General features: G+C 38.4%; 1 protein-coding gene across 8 annotated transcripts; it reads left to right on the top strand.

Annotated features, from left to right (window-relative positions):
• The first annotated feature begins 315 nt into the window (after positions 1-315).
• On the top strand, positions 316-19472 carry TpnT (troponin T, skeletal muscle). 8 transcript variants are annotated; one of them, XM_033350838.2, is made up of 15 exons: positions 2396-2461; positions 3304-3349; positions 5103-5133; positions 6930-6950; positions 9709-9726; positions 13902-13932; positions 14039-14143; positions 14743-14839; positions 14947-14983; positions 15092-15197; positions 15308-15526; positions 15754-15846; positions 15941-16021; positions 16413-16491; positions 18608-19472. In XM_033350838.2, exons 1-15 carry the CDS (start codon positions 2411-2413, stop codon positions 18889-18891), a joined length of 1299 nt encoding a protein of 432 aa, XP_033206729.1. In that variant the 5' UTR covers positions 2396-2410; the 3' UTR covers positions 18892-19472. The 8 variants fall into 8 exon arrangements, with proteins under 8 accessions (XP_033206741.1, XP_076480118.1, XP_076480126.1 ...); XM_033350850.2 differs by lacking the exons at positions 2396-2461; positions 5103-5133; positions 6930-6950 and adding an exon at positions 316-555; XM_076624003.1 differs by lacking the exons at positions 2396-2461; positions 5103-5133; positions 6930-6950; positions 16413-16491 and adding exons at positions 323-555; positions 17472-17550.
• The last annotated feature ends 31 nt before the right edge of the window (positions 19473-19503 follow it).

Raw genomic sequence — 19503 nt, 5'->3', positions numbered from 1 at the left:
TCAAAACATGAACGAAGAAGTATCATTCGCTGCGGCAGACGAAGCTCCTAATCAAGTTATTCAAAATTCGCGTATCCCTTCCAACTTGACGATTCCATCGATGATTCGTGTCGGCGGGCGCAAGCTGCGGGGGTGGAAGTCAGGAGGCAGAAGGGGTCCACGGGAAAGGGAGCGAGATCCACGCACGGGAACGTGTATGTAGAAGGGACGAAAATAGTAGCGTGCCAGGATCGTATCACGCTCGCATCCAACGAACGTGGATCTGCTTTCTATTAATAGCGAAACGAAAGGGAGCGGATCTCGAGTCAGCCTCGCCGAGTAGGCATCGTTCCGAGCCTTGGTGCTGTCCAGGCTCTGATCGCAGGACTTCAGAGCCGCTCGAGCTGTCGCGGACTCCACATTCCACCGGCAAAAGCTCTTCCGTGCGTGCCTGTTGAGAAGCATCTCTTGCTCGGCTGGTGCCCCGAGGCGAACCCTCATACCACACGTCATACACACACACACATCTCCCACCCACCCACACAACATTGCCACACACATTCACACCGTTCGAGTGTAAGTTTCTAATAGCATCATTCTATTCTTTTTCTTCTCTTCGATATGTGCTTCATTATTTAACTTGGTTTTATTCAGTGACATAACGTATATCCGTATTCCGAGAATGTTATCGCTCGATCTTGGATCGCTCGTGTTTGCATGTCGATCTACGATCGATATGGATATTTCGAATCAGTGACCAGTTTGATCACCGATGCTTAGCATAAGTTTGGTTATAGTGATATTGTATGATCGACGTTGCTGGCTAGAGAGGATTTCGTTGTCTTCGTTGCCGTTGCGTGGATCGATTTGATGTATCGCGGGGGCAGGGCAAGCGAAAAATTGGACGGAACCGAGTGTGAAAGTGAAACGACCACGGGTAAAGATGAAACTGTTCGGATCCGGCGTGAGGACCAAATGCTTGGACGGTCAAATTTTCTCTCTGAAAACCACCGTGCAATGTTGAGTTTGACTGGATGTATAATGCAATAGATGGCTGGTATAGACGGTAAACAGCTGAAAGGATGGTCCCGAGGCTCTGTGTAAATTTATGTCGAATGACCAGAGATACAAGGCTCGCGAGAATTCACGAGCAAAAGCCGCGCGCAAGTGGTGTCTGACTATGCTGTGAGTTTATCTACTGAAGCTACTATTCGGAGATCAGACTTCTCGTTGACCTCGGGCAGAGTTTTCAAAGAGGAAACTCTCCGAGTGAGAATAATTGGACAAATGTCCGGCAGATATTCGAAACAACTATTAGTGGAGAACTTGCCGAGTCTCCGTTGGAGTTTTAGTTTCACCTTCCGCTTGCCTTTCACGGTGTGCTTTTCCACGATGGGACAACTATTATGTGACTCGTTCGATCGTTTTCGAAATTGACCATCGGCAAGTTGAGGATGTCTTCGTTGTTCCGTGAATATGATTTTAGTTTAATAAAATCGCAAAAGGAAAGCGGGGAATGTTGACGTTCGACGAGCGAACAAAGAAAACCGTAAGCTACTTCATTTCCAAAAGTTTGTCAGAATGTTTACCACCGAATGGAGATTTGAAACATCGAATCACTTTTTTAACGATACCAACTTTTTTTTTGTAAATAATTCTCATCTTCTATAAAAATATTATATCCATAAATTTTCATAATTTCATTTATATATGTATATAGCTCCTATACGATACGTGTATAATTTTCTTTTATATGATTTCGTACGGATCAGTCGGATAATCCTATACATAGAAATCCTAATATCTATCTTTAGCGTAAATGCAAATCTCGAGTTTAAGTTTACAGATTAAGCGTTAAGAATTTGAGATTGGATAACGAGTAAGGGATGAAATTATTTCTCTTTCCTATAATGGCAGAACAAAGAGCACGAATATAGAATCGCGTTGGCTCCTTGATAACTCACCGCCTATAAATGTACGGCAAATATCCCGTTTCACGACATTCGATCGTGACGTGTGTAATTATATAATATTGTTTCCACTCCTACGCGTCAGCCATCGCGCGGCATTATGCATCGTAGCATGTAACGTCTAAACGCTATGCCGGGCAATTTGTGAAATTAGCGCTACGAAGCGGATATCATTTTAAAATATCCCTGCAATTTCGACTTGAACTTCCACGAATCAAGCCGTGCGTGCTTCTTCACGATCCTTCACTGCGGGCGAAGAATTGAAAGAAAAATAGTCGTAAGCGAATTATCGGTACGATAACTGTAGCGACTGTAACTGGAAGTAGTATCAACAGAATAAAAGATATCAAAAAAGAAAAAAACAGGAAAGAAACGAAGGAAACTTTGTCAATGGGCCGAGGGAAGGAAAGAAAGAATGTCTTGGAGGTCGAAGCTTAATTTGTTCGCGAAGACAGGAAACGATGAGCGAGTTCGATGACGACAACGGCAACGAAGACGAGATCGAGCAGAAGGTGGAGGAACTTCCATAGAGAGCGAGGGAGGCAAACGGACGAGAAAAAGAGAAAGAAAAAAGAAAGAAAGAAAACGGGCGAGAGAAGAAGAAAAAGCCAATAAACGTAGGAAGAAAGAGGAATAGAGAGAGAAAGAGAGAGAGAGAGATAGAGAGAGAAGAGTAGAGTTGGTTTTCTAAAATTAGAGCGACGAGGAAGAGAAGGGGATGGCTCCTTATAGAGCTTGCGACGTCGAGCTTGCGGCCAGGGTTAGCAAACTGGCACTCTCTTTCTCGTCTCAGAATATCAGATTACCTTTGCAGCAGTGCATCGTCTCGCCCCTTCGACTTCTTCCTTTCTTTTCTAGCTTTCTCTTTCTCGCGGCAGCAAGGTTCGATTTATGCTCAACGTGTGCACCCTTCGTCTCTCGTCCATACCTTCTGTTTCTTTCCCTTTTTGCCACTTGGCTTGTTGTTTATTAAAAATTTGCTGTGAGAAGTGCGCCACGTATATCTGCCCTCCAGAGAACGGACGATCGAATCGCTGCGCGCCAACCGATCGGCCATTTTTTCCGAGAGATTTTCCACCCGCGAGTGCATCCGCAATATTTTTCTTTCTTCAAGACACGAGACCGAATATTTTTTCCATGCCTGTTCGGTGTAGCCTCGCGAGAATACTTTTCGCAAATCCTTTAGTTGGGAAAAGATCGAACATTCAGATAGACGATTCGATCGTTCTTTTTCTCGGTTGGTGCAAAGAATTGTGATCGAAGATTAAGTAACTACGCGCTATGCGAGATATAACGAAGAAATTGTCGGATAAGGATGCGTTGTGTTAATCGGTGGTTTGTTTGCGTGTTGCAGTACCGTAACCACCAGCAAACATGTCTGACGACGAGGAGCAATACTCGTAAGTATTGAAAGCCGATCAGGAAATATTCTGAGAGATATTAAATCCAGTCCCTCGACATTCTTCGTCACGGCTTGTGAAATTGATTCTGTGAACGAAGCAATCATTGAAAGAGAAGTAAGAGTGTAAACGTCCACGATCGACAAATCGAAGATAAGTGGAAAGTTACGTAAGTACGATTCGTCGAACGTTGGTTAAAATTAGAGCAAAGGGCATCGTCGAAATGTCCGTGAAATCGGAAGTTCTTGAGTGACGGGGAATGCCGAGGATATCTTTTAGCTGAGGTGAACGTAACTTTAAGTTAAGAGATAGCACGATATATAGCCCATCGGAAGCGTCAGAGAAACATGTCGTCGATAGATCACGTACAGTCTTTCTTAGTGGCGATTTGCAGGGTCGAGAAAAAGTCACTGAATCCTAGTTACTTACGTTCTCGATGCAACTCGGAATCAATCAGGTTGCTACGAAAGTTGAGGATTTACCGAGATTCCCCCCCGCCCCCTCTCGATGTTGATCATTGTCACACAATGAACGGTATTCAACAAAACGAATTGCGTCCACGTAAGATGAAAAATCTCTCCGTGATTTGTGCCCTCGTATTATGTTCCCCCTGTTGTTTAATGCGTTATTATCGATACGTACCTCGTCCAATTCTCACCCCCCAGAGTTTTGTTGTGAAAGTAAACCACCCTCCCCCCGTCCACGTGTCTTTGTGTTGAGCAAATCGTAATCGTTGCACGTCATCTCCTTGATTAAATTGCTCGCTAAAAATGTTTCCTCTATACCATCTTCCGACTATATTTTACGGTATATTCGTTGCCACTTAGGGTTTCAACGAATATAACGAATTTTTAAAAGTAAATAAATATTTTATTCATAACATTATTCGTTCGTAGTATCGAAAACGTAATTAATTATATTTAGAGAGTCATAATTAAAATGTTACGCGGATCAAGTTCGTTTCGTTCAAGAGTCGAGCAGAGAAGTTCCAAACTTTTGCAAACGAGTACTTATTGTTTAACGATATACTTCGATGTATAAATATTGAAATAACGCTAATGGAACTATCATACGGGAAACGAGGTCATGGTCGATGCAAACGAAACAGTTATCGTTTATTTTTAAAACGATGAAATTCAAACACAGTTCGCACCTAAAGATGAGTCGTCCGATCGAATCGAACTTTGGATCTGTATACAGTATGGCGAATAGACGTGTCCAAAAATGTCATGTTAAAATGTCTTCGCTTGCGAATCTCTTTGTGCCTCTACGTTGCCCGATCTGAACTCGATAAATTTAATAGGAAAACTGCACAGAGAGTCAAGTATCACAGTGCTATAAACCAGTTGTTTGCTATTCTTCATAAAATACTTTCGTAAAGAGTGAGTTCTGGACTTATTCTTATAAAAGTTCATTATATTGTTTGAAACAGTTTCAAAAATCGAAATACACGATTCGACTGAAATCCTCGAAATTTTAATTCGCATCACCGTGATAATTTTCGGTTCGTCGTGTAAACGTTACAAATTTCACTTTAAGAAAGAGCGAATTTCATTTTTAGCGAGCGATTGAGTTACAGCCCCATGAAAACGTCCATTTTGCCCCGTAGACCCATAAAAATGTGCCCGTGTTGCCCGAAAGCCCGAGTTTTGTTTTAGTATTCTCTTTTTATTATTCATTTAATAGCCCCCTTGTACGCGTTTACCTGTACCCGGTGACTAACAAATACCATTTTCCATTTTCTGTTTTACAGCAGCGAGGAGGAGGTGGTCGAGGAAACGTAAGTGTTGCTGGTAATTCCTTAATCCCTCGAGATCGTTCCAAAAATACTTCTAACGTCCACGTTCTCTCATTTTCTCATTCCAGGAAGTAAGTTCCAGAGGCGTGTCCGCGTTTAGGTGTCTGCTACCACTGCGCAGTCACCAGGGAGTCGTAGTTGTCGTTTTCTGATCTCGATTTTAGATTTTAGGCTCCTTTAGCTGTGCAACGGATCATAACGAGCGTTGATCGTGCTCTAAACGTTAGATTCTTGCCAATTAGTCATCATCTTTTTTAGGGTTTTATGGTCTCTAGAGGGATCGTTCTTGACGGTTAATTCGAATGTAGTTAGCTTGATTAGTTAAAATTTGATTAAAGTCGCGTCGTAAGATCGGTATCACGACTTTGGAAGGTACGATTCTCTATTTGTTGATCAGTGGTTAAGTGAAATAAAAAAATTGGAAATTGTTTGTTAATAAGCAAGTAACGTTGTTTTAGAGATTTGTAATTTCAGTATATTTATAGTGATATTATTGTTGGAAATTTATGTAACTTTCTGACCATCGAAATATCAAACACCGCGTTTTCTCGTGAAACACGAAGCCAGTTAGAATTAGACCAGACGTGTTTCTTTTACAAAAATAGGACGGTTGGTTTGGCGGTGCCATCTTGTTGCCTCGAATGTGAGTTTACACAACAGCAAAAAAGGGGAAATAATTTCTCGAACACCCCGGGGGCAATTGATCGTAATCGCAGTGTAAAATAGTAGAAACGCGAAAGTTGACGATTTTCATATTCGTAAGGTTCGACTAACTACGAAATCGTACGATATTAAACGAAATATCGTTGTTTGCGTCACATTTATTTAACTCTGCTTACACATCGATAAGTAAGTAACAAAGGAAGAAATTTCCACGTAGCATAAATTTTTCAAAGAATTTTTGATCTTCGAGGAATTTCCAATCGGATCTTAGGCATCACGGAAGAACAGAACTTTCGAAAGCACAATAGCCGTATCGAAAAATCACGTTCGTGCCTCAGAGCGATCTCTCTCGAGCTATTGTTAAAATTAGAATCAGTCGTGTTTCTCTCGCGAAAATAGAGCAAACGAATGGCGCGGTATCTACGAACCTCGAATCGAATATTAAATCGCCGATGTCGTTTTATGTTCTAACCGATCGAGAATCCAGAGAATCTCGAGAAATTACGGTCCGTTTACAGTTTCGCGAATTTTTCTTTCTCTGCCAGCGTCCATTTGTTTGCGCAACAACGAAACACGATTCAATGTTTTCTTCCCACTGGCAATTTGTCTGAAGTAAAACAATTTCGAGTGGTATCGAAGAAAAATATTGAGTCGTTTCGAATGGAACGGAAGGATCGCCGAGAAATATCCCTTCGCGAGGTAGTTGAAACGAAACGCGGATGCATCTTCCGGAATCGCGTTATCCATTATTTTTAACGGGGCCGATATTTCTCGGCGATTCCTGTAACATTCGCGTGCAATGAAAAGAGAACACGATCGAGGGGAAAGAATAATTACCAGTGTCCGATTTATCGACCTGTTAGTAGACTCCTATCTGTAGACACCTATCGATGCCATTATCTTTTGACTTTGGTTTATGATCTTCGTTTTTTCTCTCTGTTTTTCTGTTCGCAACTCTATCTATAACAATCCGCCCTTCGACTGATATCTTCACAATACAATACACAAAAAAAAAATATATATATAAAAAAATTACCAACCGACCAATCAATCAAAACCGCCAATCACCATCGACCAAACGACCAACGCGGCGCGAATTGACAAATTGCAAAATCAAAGGCAGCCGGAAAGGAAGATCGAGTAAGTTTTCTTGAAAACAATTCTACGTTCGCCTTGTATCTTGTTCAGGCAGCTATTTTGGCAATGTTCACTTCTCTCGTTTTTTTCTTAGTCTCTTTTACTCTTTCTCTATTTACTTACTTTCTTTCTTCTCTATCTATCTCTCTCACTTTCATTTCTTCTATTTTCTTCTTTGTTAATCGTTTAACCGTTTATTGCTGTTGTTGTGGTTGTTGTCTTGTATCTCATACAAGTTTAGTATTGTATATCTGTCTGCTATCTCGCTCTTACATACATCTCTCTTTGTATAAATGTAACGTATTTTTTGTTTTTATTTTTCTACGTGGTACATCTTACTCTGCGCTGTAAGACACGATCAGTCTGTTTTTTCTCTTTAGCTCTGTACCGTATTTTTATTCTCACGCTTTTTCTTGTCATCGATGTTCTTTTTTGTCCAACGAAACGTACATTCTGCCGCGAGATCATCATTTTCGCTTCCTTCGTTGTCAACGCGATCGACCTGATCTTTTTTTCGCAAAAAGTCACTACTTTTTAAGCATTATTCGAGCATTTATCGTTAATCATTGGCTCTGTTTTGTTCATACTTCTTTTCTACCATTCAGCAGCAAATTTTATTAAACAACGGACATGATTAATTTCCGCGAAGAGTTCGATTTTTTTTTTTTTCGTAATTTATAACAATCGTCTTTTCTGTCCTTCGGACGAGCGCGTAATTCAAAGACCATTTTAGCGCTCTTTTTATTATCCATCTCGCGACGGTTCTCTTTCTTTCTCCTTTTTCTTTTATTTTCTTTTTCTCCATACATTTTGTCAGCCGTAGAATTTTCGCGTTTCTCATCTATCGAGACTTAATAACTCTACCGAGAAATCGTACGAATCGTTTTCTTTGCCGGTTAGATGGAATTTTCGAGTTAAACGTTAAAACGATCCGATGTCGTTGCTCGTACAGTGGCGGTGAAAAATGACCTTTTCCACTTTAGCATTAGCGAAACGTACCGGTGTCGCTGCTGCTTTTTTTTTCACTTTTGCACTTAAAATTATTGTTCGTAAATCGCGATACCGTGTACACGAGATATACTGTCTTGAGATATTTTTTTTTTCCTCAAAAAGGGAATCTTTTGCGAGTAGAAGCTCGTACATTATCTCTTTTTTTCTTTCCCTTCTTTTTTATTGTTTTTATATTTTTCACTTTACTTTTTTACAGTATTTGTCTTCCGATTCTCAGTATATTCCTTTTAGGGATATCGTGAACGTTATTATCGGTGAATTTATGGTCGAGAAGCGAAATGGAAACGACAGAGACAAACCTCGTTTTTTAATCTCTCTTTGCCTATTCGACTTCATTTTTCTCTGTTATTTGGTCCGTCCACTATCTTCTATTATCTTTGATGCTGTGTCGCTGTTGTTGTGTCGATGGTTGAACGAGTACATATGTCTATTACGCCGCTATTTTGTTCTGTTTGATACACGTCTCAGAGATTTTAGTTAGCGTGATTTTTTGGTCGTTACGAATGATACACACATTTACACCGTATACGAATGCTTGAAAAGTGAACAATTTTCCAATCGATGGCTATGGCGATTAAAATTCTACTTTCGAAAGTATATCTTTGAAAATTAACACTTTACTATTCTGAAGCCTACGATAACCAAATAATCTGTTAAAATTAACGTACGGTGTGACCTGTTCAAGCAGATATATTCTTATTTTCTGTTATCTTTGTCTAAGATCAAAATAACCAAGATAACCGACTAGTGTGTTAAAAGTAATTGCAAAACGACATTAAGCTATATATTATTTGATTTCTTTTATATTTGTTTCAATTTTAACGTTCCTCATACCAATATAATTCTCTTCTCAATGATAAATACGACTTAAATTAAGCGCAACTAAAAGTTCAGATATTTCGAATGAGCTTCGTGACATCAATACGATATTTCTTTTAATGATAAATACGATCCATCAATCCGCCCTCGTTATCAATTACGAAGAGTTCCATATTTATAGAATTACTTATTCAACGGTCAAAAGGTTCGACGATTTTCCGCTGTCTCTTGAACGTTATTAACATCCAATCAAGCGTTTCATTTTTCAAGCAAGATCGAAGGCATAATAAATCGCCCATCACGCCTTTACCACACCTAACTTGTTCTTGTTTTTTCTGCGTATTACGTATGTCGCATAATTGTCGTTTTGTTATCGCATCCTGGTCTGTGGAAAAAGGCTTTTTACGAAAAGAAAAAAAAAAAAAAAAGAAAGAAATACCTACGCGCGCGTAGCTTTTCCAAAGCACGAATACACGTATGTATGACAAAATCATTCGAACGAAAGAGACGGTAGGCTGCCTGTTCTCCTGTTTTACGTTGTCTGTGAAAAAGTCGATAAGAACATGCTCGTGAGACACGCGGAGATTCGCGGTTCGTTGTCTTCGCCGGCGAGCGCGAAACTTTCCTACGAATTGTGTCGTAAAGAAAAAGAAGGAACCGAGGAGAATAAAAGCGGGTGGAACGCGGCAGACTGTCGTCAATTTTAACAACGCCGTTCTTCGACCGATCGGCTCTCAGGACTTTAATCGAACCGGGAACGAATAAGATAACAGAAAAAAAAGATAAAAAAAGAACGAGTAAGAGAAAGAAGCAATAAGCCAAGCGGAATGTAGTTTGCGCGGGCTTCCGCCAGTCCCAAAGTAACCCGTCTGCAAAGAAACCCGAACGACTGCGATTGTTATTAATGTGCCTTTCCTTTCTTTTTTTGTAGGGGTAGGGCGTCCCAAAAGTAAGTTGAATCTCGAAGGTTGTTTATTACACGTCAATAATACTTTCTTTGTTCTTCGGCCGCTCTCACAAATATCCCCAAGTCCGCGCTTCTTTTCGAATTTTTGGCGGGAACGAGACGAAGAAACGGTACGGTTCATCGTATCATCTGAATTTTCTACTCTTACAAATCTATCTGTTCCAAGTATCGATATACAATTCGCAATCTTTGCTCGTATAACGATTTATACGATAGAAAATTTATAACGAAGGAAAGTTATAGTGTTCGAGCGAATCTTTCGAACGAACGATTCGACGAGCTTAAAAGCTGACCAATTTTTCTACAGGTGGCTATGATAATTAAAATCTTACCTTGAAAAGCATACTTCTTAAATTTTACACTTTACTATTTCATACTAATGTGATAACGTTGTATGTATATGTAAGGAAAATTGAACAAATTTTATCGGATATTTTTATCGCGTTAAAATATTTTCAAAGATATTTGTAAACCATTTTTCGCTACAGGTTTTTGACCGTTCAAGCTAATTAAAGGTGGTTATCTATACGTTCACGCGAACATTTACTGGTATACGAATCGTTCCGGTGAAAATTTTTATCGTATTAAAAGAAAGAACGTTTAAAGGTGTTTGTAGATAGTTGGTTGGTTTCGCTGGAGGTTCTTGACCGTTCGAAGCAACTAAAAGCAATCTTGTCCACGTAAATATGTACGGACGATTTAACGTTGTTTAATCGAAAAGTTTTAAGGCTTTTGACCGTATTATGCGATGGCAGTTGCATAAGGGGTGCGCGCAACTAATATAACTTGCGTCGGCTGGACGATTGCCAAACGTTTCATAAATATGTGTACGATAACGTAATGCGGTTTATTCTTATACCAAAGCTGTGGTGTCCGTTCGAAATGTTTCACGTTCCACTGTGATGTAATGTAATTAACGAACAAACAGTTCGGTGGAAGAATACAGCCATTGTCAGCTTTGATATTTATTTCATGCCAAGATTCGGTATTAATACTTCGAGTATGATTTATCCTGAAACATCGTTTGATATCTCTCTATCACGTCTAACACGCCTTTAAAATTTACGATTTTCTTCAAATTTCTATTATTACACTACAATGTTACAAATTGCATTGTAACAAACATTTTATTTAGTTTGGAATTGATCGAATGCGTTACTCGCGGTAAATGTAAATTTCATTAATGGTAATTTGCGTTCTGAAGTTAAATCTAAAGAACAGTATTCTCGGATTATCGGATCATCGATTCGCAATGACAAAGAAATAGTAAACGGAGCTGAAAGAAGAATTTGTTTTTTCTTTTCAGAATACGTGTTCAACGTTCAGCATCTTTTTTTGTGCAGCTTGAAACTATAAATTCCTTTTGTTTTATTTGTCTCTTATTTGTTTCCTCCGTTCGAACCCTCGTGCTATACGTTTCGTATGTTTTCTTTTGTCACAACAGCTGTTTGATGTCCATTGGAAATTCGATAAAAAAAATAACTGTTAACTCTGTGTAATAATATGTATACGTAATGTGTCTCGATCCCGCCAAAAAGAAGATAAATATGGTCTAATAATTCGTGATCAGTGCTCGAAGCAACCAACCCCCGCCCCCAAGCTCATGTTTCTCTCTGTCTGTCTATCTATCTGTCTCTTTTACCCCCTTCTCGTGTTTTTTCTTTTTGTCTCTCTATATTCTTGATTAATCACGAATTAACGGCTCTGTATATAATCACCGTGTGTCTGTTACACGCGTACACCTACATATGTGTATATGATACATACGTGTCCACGAGTCCACGAGTCCACGAAAACCGATCTTTTTATCCGTTCATCTCGTTTAAACTTCTACCCACTTTGATGTCGTGTTTTTTGTCTCCTGCGTTTCCAAAGGAGTCGTGTTTTTTTGGTTTCTGTCACTTTGGTGATCACCCAGTCTTCCCCTCTTTGTCACGTTCTGTTAATTATGTTCGACTTTGTGCAATAATCAATCGACCCGCAGCAATTGTCGCAGAAAGATCGGCCAAATTAGTCGAGGGTCGCTGAATTTTTGTGAATCGTTATGATGGATGGAAAAGGCCGAATATTTCAAGTAATTCGCAGTTTCATAATATCGTTGTGCAACGTTCGTGTTACATTGCCAACGATGTTAAACGTTGTTTATTATATTGTCGTTTTCACTTGCGAATAAAACTGACCTAGAGCAACTTTTGGAACCGGTCCCACTTGGTCATTTTCATTTTTCAAAGTACTCGCGTTGAATATAATGATATTCGATAACACTATAATATTTATTGTATTATATGAATTATTCGAGACTAGTATTTTTTGTATTTCCCCTGATTGAAAATAGCTGAGATCGGAATTATTTCACAAACATTCAGCAGCTCTTTTACATGACACGATCGTCGAGACTTCATTTTTCATGTATGTAAATTGGCCAGCACCTCGGCTTTCGACTGTGGCTTTTTAAGGCGTTGTGGATAATAATTGATAATAAGAATGACGACAGCGATCACGCTGATAACGGCGGCGACTGTGCGTGTTGCTTGCATTTGAGTTGGGAAAGAAGAAGAAAATGTCTGACGAGAAGAAGAGTGAATGCTAGATCTCCAATTCTCTCCCAATTATCCTTTATCATCGTCTTTGTGATATATTATGAAAAATCGTTTTATTCGATAAAATGATACATACACTTTCATCATACAGATTACTTACTTTTATGATTATTACTTTAATTTTTACTCTTCGTTTTTATTATTTCGATTATCTAATTTTATTTTTATTTCGATTATATTTTGTCAGGAAACATTATCGTATTAATATTACCATTTCAAAGTATATAAATTATTTTTCGAAAGAAACTCGAAACTGTAATTGGCGGATAGAAATTTTGTAATTGTAATTTCAATAGGAATATTCTTGTCCCGATTGTACGCTGTTCAGATCTGTCAAAATTTTCTCTTCGAACCTGCTAAATTGCTTTCTGTAAAAATGCTTAATCGCTTGGTCTCGAGCGGCTTTTGAATTACTGTTTCCAGCTAAAAGAACTAAACTCGAACCGATATACAAATATCCCATGTGTCTCTTCCATCATCGAGATCCAAAAATCCACAAGCCGTCTATTTTCCGCAACGGCGGAATCATCTTTATAATTAGAGATTCTTCCCTTATTTTAAAGTTATCCTGGACCCGATCCACGTGATGTAATTTGACCAACGATATCGTGTTTGCACATATTCGAGAATACCTTGAATTTTGAAATGCCTCCAAATACTCGTCAAGACGATTCCTTCGTATTTTTCGTTTTTAATATTTTTACTATCGCTCAATGTACATGATTTATATTGAAATAATTAAAAAATAAAAGCAGCGAGAAACAATTCAGTTTGGTAGCGCAGATTGATCAAAATGCCTCGATAATTATGAATTGTAATTTGAATATCAGACATTAGATATTTTTTACTTTCTGCTTTAGTAATTTTTCTCGCGTTAAAGACGAACGAGTTCTTTGAAGTCTTTTTTGAGTTTTCGAGCAAGCGTAAAATCTTATTCTCGCGAGCCCCGAAACAAAATTTAAATTCAAGTGACCGCATAATTCTAGCTAAAATCTTCCATCAATTTTCCAATATCCTGTTCCGTGGGAGTCTAATGGATTCCCTGGCAACAAACTCGTCGGTTTCCCTCAACCCTCGTAAACTTATTAACATCTCTCTTTCTCTCTCTCTCTCTCTTTCTCTCTCTCTTTTTCTAAAACTACACTTCACTTTCTTACATCGCGCACCTAATTCTCTTTTATTTGTCCATATGCTTAAACAGAAACTTTTCAATTTTCTCTTCTGTCTGTCCGTCCATTCGACCGTCTGTCCGTTTGCGTGTGCGTCTGTCTGTTTGTCTGGCTGTTATGTGCGTGTGACGAGAAAAAACTAAAAGGAAAAGAATAAAAAAAAAAAGAAAAAAAGCAGGAAAAAGACAAAAACATGAAAATAAGCAAAAAAAAAAAAAAGAAAGAGAATTATTCGCCACGAGAGAGAATGGATGAAGTGTAATAAATAATAGAAAGTGGAACGTGAGAGTGGCGTATCGGAGTTCTGGAAGATCTTACGAGATCTCTCAGAGGACGAGCGACAGGAACTAAAGAAAGTTACTTTTGTTTTCGCTCCGGCCTACATCAGGGAGTCTGGGGAGAATATCGAGTTTATGAAGGTGAGGAGAAGATCTGGGATCTGTCCCCGAGATCTCGTAGATACGATATATCGGGGAGATTTAGTATCGGCACGTATTTACATTCTGTCGTTTCCTGTTTACACAGAGGCAAGAACAGAAAAGGAGCGACCTAGACGAACAGCTTAAGGAATACATCGCAGAATGGCGGAAACAGAGAGCCAAGGAGGAGGAGGAACTGAAGAGATTGAAGGTTCGTATTCATAAAGCAACCTTAGATTTCCTTTGTTGTCACTTTCTAGACACATAGTAGACCATGAAAGTATATATATTCGAATACTCACCATACACAATGTCTGTGTATATATTGTATGTGTTACACAAAACGTTTCGAAAGTTCTCCAACACTGTGACAACGAGACACGATTATCATAATTAACGTGTTAAACGAATTTGGCATCGGTGAAATTTTAAAGCAATCTGGAAATGTATAAAGAAGTTATAAGATATTTACTCTAAAAACATATATAAAATAGTAATAGCAAAAAATTAGTATACATCATAATAAGTGTTAATAATGGTTTCATTACATATTAAGGTATATTAATACTACGGATAATTGGCTGTTTCAATACTTTTGCGATCTCTGCGAAATATATTCCTGTATTACATATATCTTTTAGCTTACGTACATTTTCATATTTGTTTCAAACTTTACCAATGCACAAATAATATATACCTATACGTAAAACCTACAAGTATTTGAATACATTCGTACGCTACTGTACTATATTTTCTGTTACGTTTCCATGAATCTATATTATTCATTGCTTTCTTTCGCGTTGTTCGCAGGAGAAGCAAGCGAAGCGCAAGATTACTCGCGCGGACGAGGAGAAGAGATTGGCTCAGAAAAAGAAGGAGGAGGAAGAACGTCGCCAACGTGAAATCGGTGGGTTTATTCTATTCTTTTCCATTCTTTTCCTGTTTCGATATTGTTTCGGGAGATTACCCGATTTTCTTTCTGGAGATTTTGCTGATGTTTTCTTAAACTTACAGAGGAAAAGAAGCAACGCGATATTGAGGAAAAGAGAAAGTACGTGTTTGCCTTCGCCAAATCTTATATATATGTATATATATATCTAACTAATATAGTAAGACAAATAACGTCCAATATATAAAAAAATACAACCTTTTTATCCAGACGTTTGGAAGAATCAGAAAAGAAACGTCAGGCTATGATGCAAGCGATGAAAGATCAAGCGAACAAGAAGGGCCCCAACTTTACCATCACTAGGAAAGATCTAGCAGTTCGTATCGTTCCTACGAAGAAACTTGAAATTTTGAAAGACATATATCGTGCCACAGCATAAGATCATATAGTTGGAATGTTATTAATATATTTTTCTGTTCGATAAAGGGTAACCTTACGTCGGCGCAACTGGAACGCAACAAGACGAAAGAACAGCTGGAAGAGGAAAAGAAGATTTCGCTGAGCATTCGCATCAAACCCCTGGAAATCGATGGTATGTCCATTGAGAAGCTCCGGTTCAAGGCTACCGAACTCTGGGATACCATTGTCAAGCTGGAGACCGAGAAATATGATCTTGAAGAGCGACAGAAACGCCAGGACTATGACGTGAGTGAAAATACATGAATATGTAGCAACTGTGAAAAATAGTACTAGAAGGAATGGAGGTTCTCAGTGTTTGTAGTCGGCTATGTTGACCAAAACGCCGTCGTCCGCTGATGATCCTCTCCTTTGGGTGCTGATCCCACAAATGCAAATTCTGCATATATGTATATTACGTACTTTTATGTTTGTAAGCACCGGAATGTTTTGAATAATTGTCTGTTTGCTCTTAGCTTAAAGAATTAAAGGAACGTCAGAAGCAGCAACTGAGGCACAAGGCTTTGAAGAAAGGTCTTGATCCCGAAGCCCTCACCGGAAAATACCCTGTAAGTAGCGCGTTTAAACGACATAAAAAGATAAAATATAATACATTTTTGTAGCGAAATCCTTTAATACCGTACAATTATTTTCCTTACGTAGCCTAAGATCCAAGTGGCCTCCAAATACGAACGTCGAGTGGATACCAGGTCTTATGACGATAAGAAGAAGCTCTTCGAGGGTGTAAGTATATTTCCCATAGATTCGATCAGTCGCTGATTCTTCGAATATTCAGCTGACCCAGATATGCGATAAAATAAATTTTACCCGATTTGAGATCTCAAGATCTAATAATAACAGTGATCGGAGAAAATGGGAAAGGCATGCTATCTGAAGAAATATTATTATGAGTACAAAATTGAAATCTATATGTATATAAATGTTTCGGAGTAAGATTATTAAGAAAAGAGATTTTATCACAGTGATATATGGTCAAAGACGTAGTAAAATAAATAATAAGAGATACGATATCACGAGGGATAAAGAAGAAGCGACACAGCTCGTTAAAAAAGTAGTCGTAGAAAGATAATAGTTGAAAAAAGATGATCACAGAAGAATGTCAATTGAATCGCAGGGCTATGACACGCTTCTAGCGGAGTACAACGAGAAACTATGGAAACAGAAAACAGAACAGTTCATGAAGCGTAACAAAAGTGAGTCCTATCGAGCTCTCTGTCAGTGTACTACCCCTTTTGCTTGCGTTGCTGGTTGTACCCCTAGCACTTTGTCCCCCTTTCGTTTGCCTTAGGACCGTTAAAATGATCGTCATTCTAATTCGTGTTGGACTCCATTTAATAAATAGTAGATTTAGACTATAGAGATCGTTGGAAGTGTTGTTATGCTCGTGTTGTTTCGTTCCACAAAGTAAAGTACTCACATTTCATCCTTCATTGATCGTAATTCATCGCATCTCCCCATAATTTATTATTGAAACAAGCATGAATATGACGATCACGAACGGAAGAACTTATACCACGAGTCTTAGAATAAGTGTCAATCATAAGATCACATGGTGACAAGATGTTTACGACAGATGCAAATTACGTATCCATCGTCTTGATTGTCCCGTGGATGTCCCGTATACAGGAAGAACATTTGTCAAGAAATCTTTCATTTAGAAAACCGAATACGAAACACACCGAATGCGAAGCAAAAGACTCTACGCTTCAAGTTCTATTTTTTTACGCTCCTAAAGCAAAGAATACAATTACTTTAAATACAAACTTCAGTCATGCTCAGAATCTTATCACATCGACATGTTTCTATCAAACATTCTTCGTGGCTTGACATGTTAGTAGAGTGACTAATTAAAAGTCTGTGTAAGAGAATATAAGAATTTGTACCACGTAATTAATGCAAGCTAATGGATGGTTGATATGTATGTAATTCTTTTGGAATCGCAAATGTACTCGTTTAACTTAAACATCCGACATGTACATATATGTATATACAAAAAGCAGGTTCCAGTGTAATACTAGGTTTCGTTGACTTGTCCTGCTAGTTATCAAGCCCCAAGTTCATTTATAAGGAGAATTTATACAGCAATATTTTGAAAACCGAGGAAAGAGACCAGAGGCGAGTGCCCCGTGTGACGATGTATCCTAGCATGCCACTTTGTCCCTTAATGTTGCAGGGCCTGACCGAACAGCAGAAGGAGTCCATAGAGAAGCAGTGGGCTCAACAGAAGGAACAATTCCTTGGTCGTCAGAAGAGTATGTATGCTAGCTTCATCTTCGAGCAAACGCAACACATCATTTGTTATAAATGTATATTTTTTTATATTTCCAACCTTGAGCTTCATAATCTGTGGGAAAGACATTTTTGAGTACTGTTTTGGTTATTTTTACATAGTTGAAGATATTCACTACTAATTACTAAATTAGAATTATATTCTGGAATAACCATTTTTAATTTCCTATCTGTTTTCTGTACCTTATTAAGAATATTTTTTATAAAGGAGGAGTGAGATCACACATCAAGTGGTTAAAGTATTTGAAAAAAGATTTCTTCAAAGACTGGGTTTCCAATTTCTAGATTGAAATATTAAATATTTTGGAATATGTATTTTTAATATATTTTCTTTACTTTATAAAGAATGTTTCTTTTGTAAACGAGGGAAGGGGTTGTCAAGATTCAGAGACTATCTAGTTATCATAAAAAGAGATCGTGACTTAAAAAGGTGGAAAAATATTGATTTCAGAAAGGAAGGGGAAGACTATTGGTTATAGAATTCGAATAGGAAAGAATATCATAGATCTACGTATATTTCGCGTGTTTCAAATAATTTGTGCATCAACTGTTCAAACGAAAATATACTAATGCAACAAGCACTTTGCTGTCTCTTACCTGTTTATTATGTTACGTATCTCGGTGTGCGTTTGCTCGAGTCGTGAGTCTTGAAACCTGACCAGCCACAGTATTTTCTAAAAACTAGGACAGACTGCAACGGCCATAGAGTGAAGTATATTTTGCCAACGTTGAAGAACCTTGCTCGATGAAAAGCGAGAAGAACCTTTCAGAAAATTGAAAGCATGTGCTTGTACATTTAATTCTTTGTTTATTTTCCGTAGAAAAGTCTACGACTCTAGAATCTTATTCTTCATTCTCATAGTACTCTCCATCATTTTTCTAAACATATCCTTATGTGCAAGATAATTTCCAACAAATCTTCTCTGTCATCGATCGAGATATATTTTCAAAAATTTTCAACACGAATTAAAATATCATCGATTATATAACAGATATATCTTATGTTTTTCTTTGAAACAGCGAAATTGCCCAAGTGGTTCGGCGAGAGGCCAGGCAAGAAACCAGGAGACCCCGAATCTCCAGAAGGCGAAGAAGACGTGAAGGCTGCGGCTGAAGACGAAGAGCTTGAGGAACCACAATTCGAAGAAGAAGAAGAAGAGGAGGAGGAAGAGGAGGAGGAAGAAGAAGAGGAAGAGAAGAAGGAGGGTGAGGGTGAAGGCGAGGAAGAGGAGGAAGAAGAGGAAGAAGAGGAGGAAGAAGAGGAAGAAGAGGAAGAGGAAGAGGAGGAGGAAGAGGAAGAATAGACACCTCTTTCCAAAGATCAGCAACACCTAACCAAAGATTTAATCGATCGATCACCAAGAAATGTCGAAACATCCTACGAACCATTGAAATATAATAGTCGTGGCTACAGTAGAGACAACAATGGCGAACCATTTTCCCAGAATCTTGTCGTTATAGGTAGCTTTTTGTTTTGAACTTTTATTGCGACATCGGAGTAAGCGTACGAAGACGGTTCAAGAAAGAAAGACGAACGGTCTACACGTTATATTTTTCCGTGAAAAAGTCTAACCTATAACGGTGAGAATTCCGGTGAGATAAAACACGCTGTTACAACCTCTCGGCTGTCCTACCACTACTACTTCTATTACTATTACTCTACTACTTCTATTACTACTACAATTATTATTATTATATTGTACAAAAAATACACGCACACACATTATCAAAATAAAAAAAGAAGAGGTTTATCGTGTACGATTTCCGCGAGGAAACTTTCCTACCCCAGGAGAAGACCTTGATTTGTTACGCACACTGACACTTGTAATCACGATTGTAAATTAAGAGGCCTATGGAAAAAACTGTTCCGAATTCAAGACTTCAATAGTGTTTTTATTATTCAACTCTTTATTATT

This window comes from Bombus vancouverensis, chromosome 2 (genome assembly GCF_051014615.1).
Source record: "Bombus vancouverensis nearcticus chromosome 2, iyBomVanc1_principal, whole genome shotgun sequence".
Lineage (NCBI taxonomy): Eukaryota > Metazoa > Arthropoda > Insecta > Hymenoptera > Apidae > Bombus > Bombus vancouverensis.
Note: the sequence above shows the minus strand (reverse complement) of the source record. Positions and strands in the feature narration are given on the sequence as shown.

What these genes read in the sequence shown, in the direction of transcription:
- TpnT (XM_033350838.2), top strand. Translation starts at nt 2,411, where the DNA reads ATGAGCGAGTTCGATGACGACAACGGCAACGAAGACGAGATCGAGCAG. An exon ending in ACGTCGCCAACGTGAAATCG is followed by an intron (nt 14,840 to 14,946) that starts GTGGGTTTATTC and finishes TTAAACTTACAG; the next exon opens with AGGAAAAGAAGCAACGCGAT. An exon ending in GATATTGAGGAAAAGAGAAA is followed by an intron (nt 14,984 to 15,091) that starts GTACGTGTTTGC and finishes CTTTTTATCCAG; the next exon opens with ACGTTTGGAAGAATCAGAAA.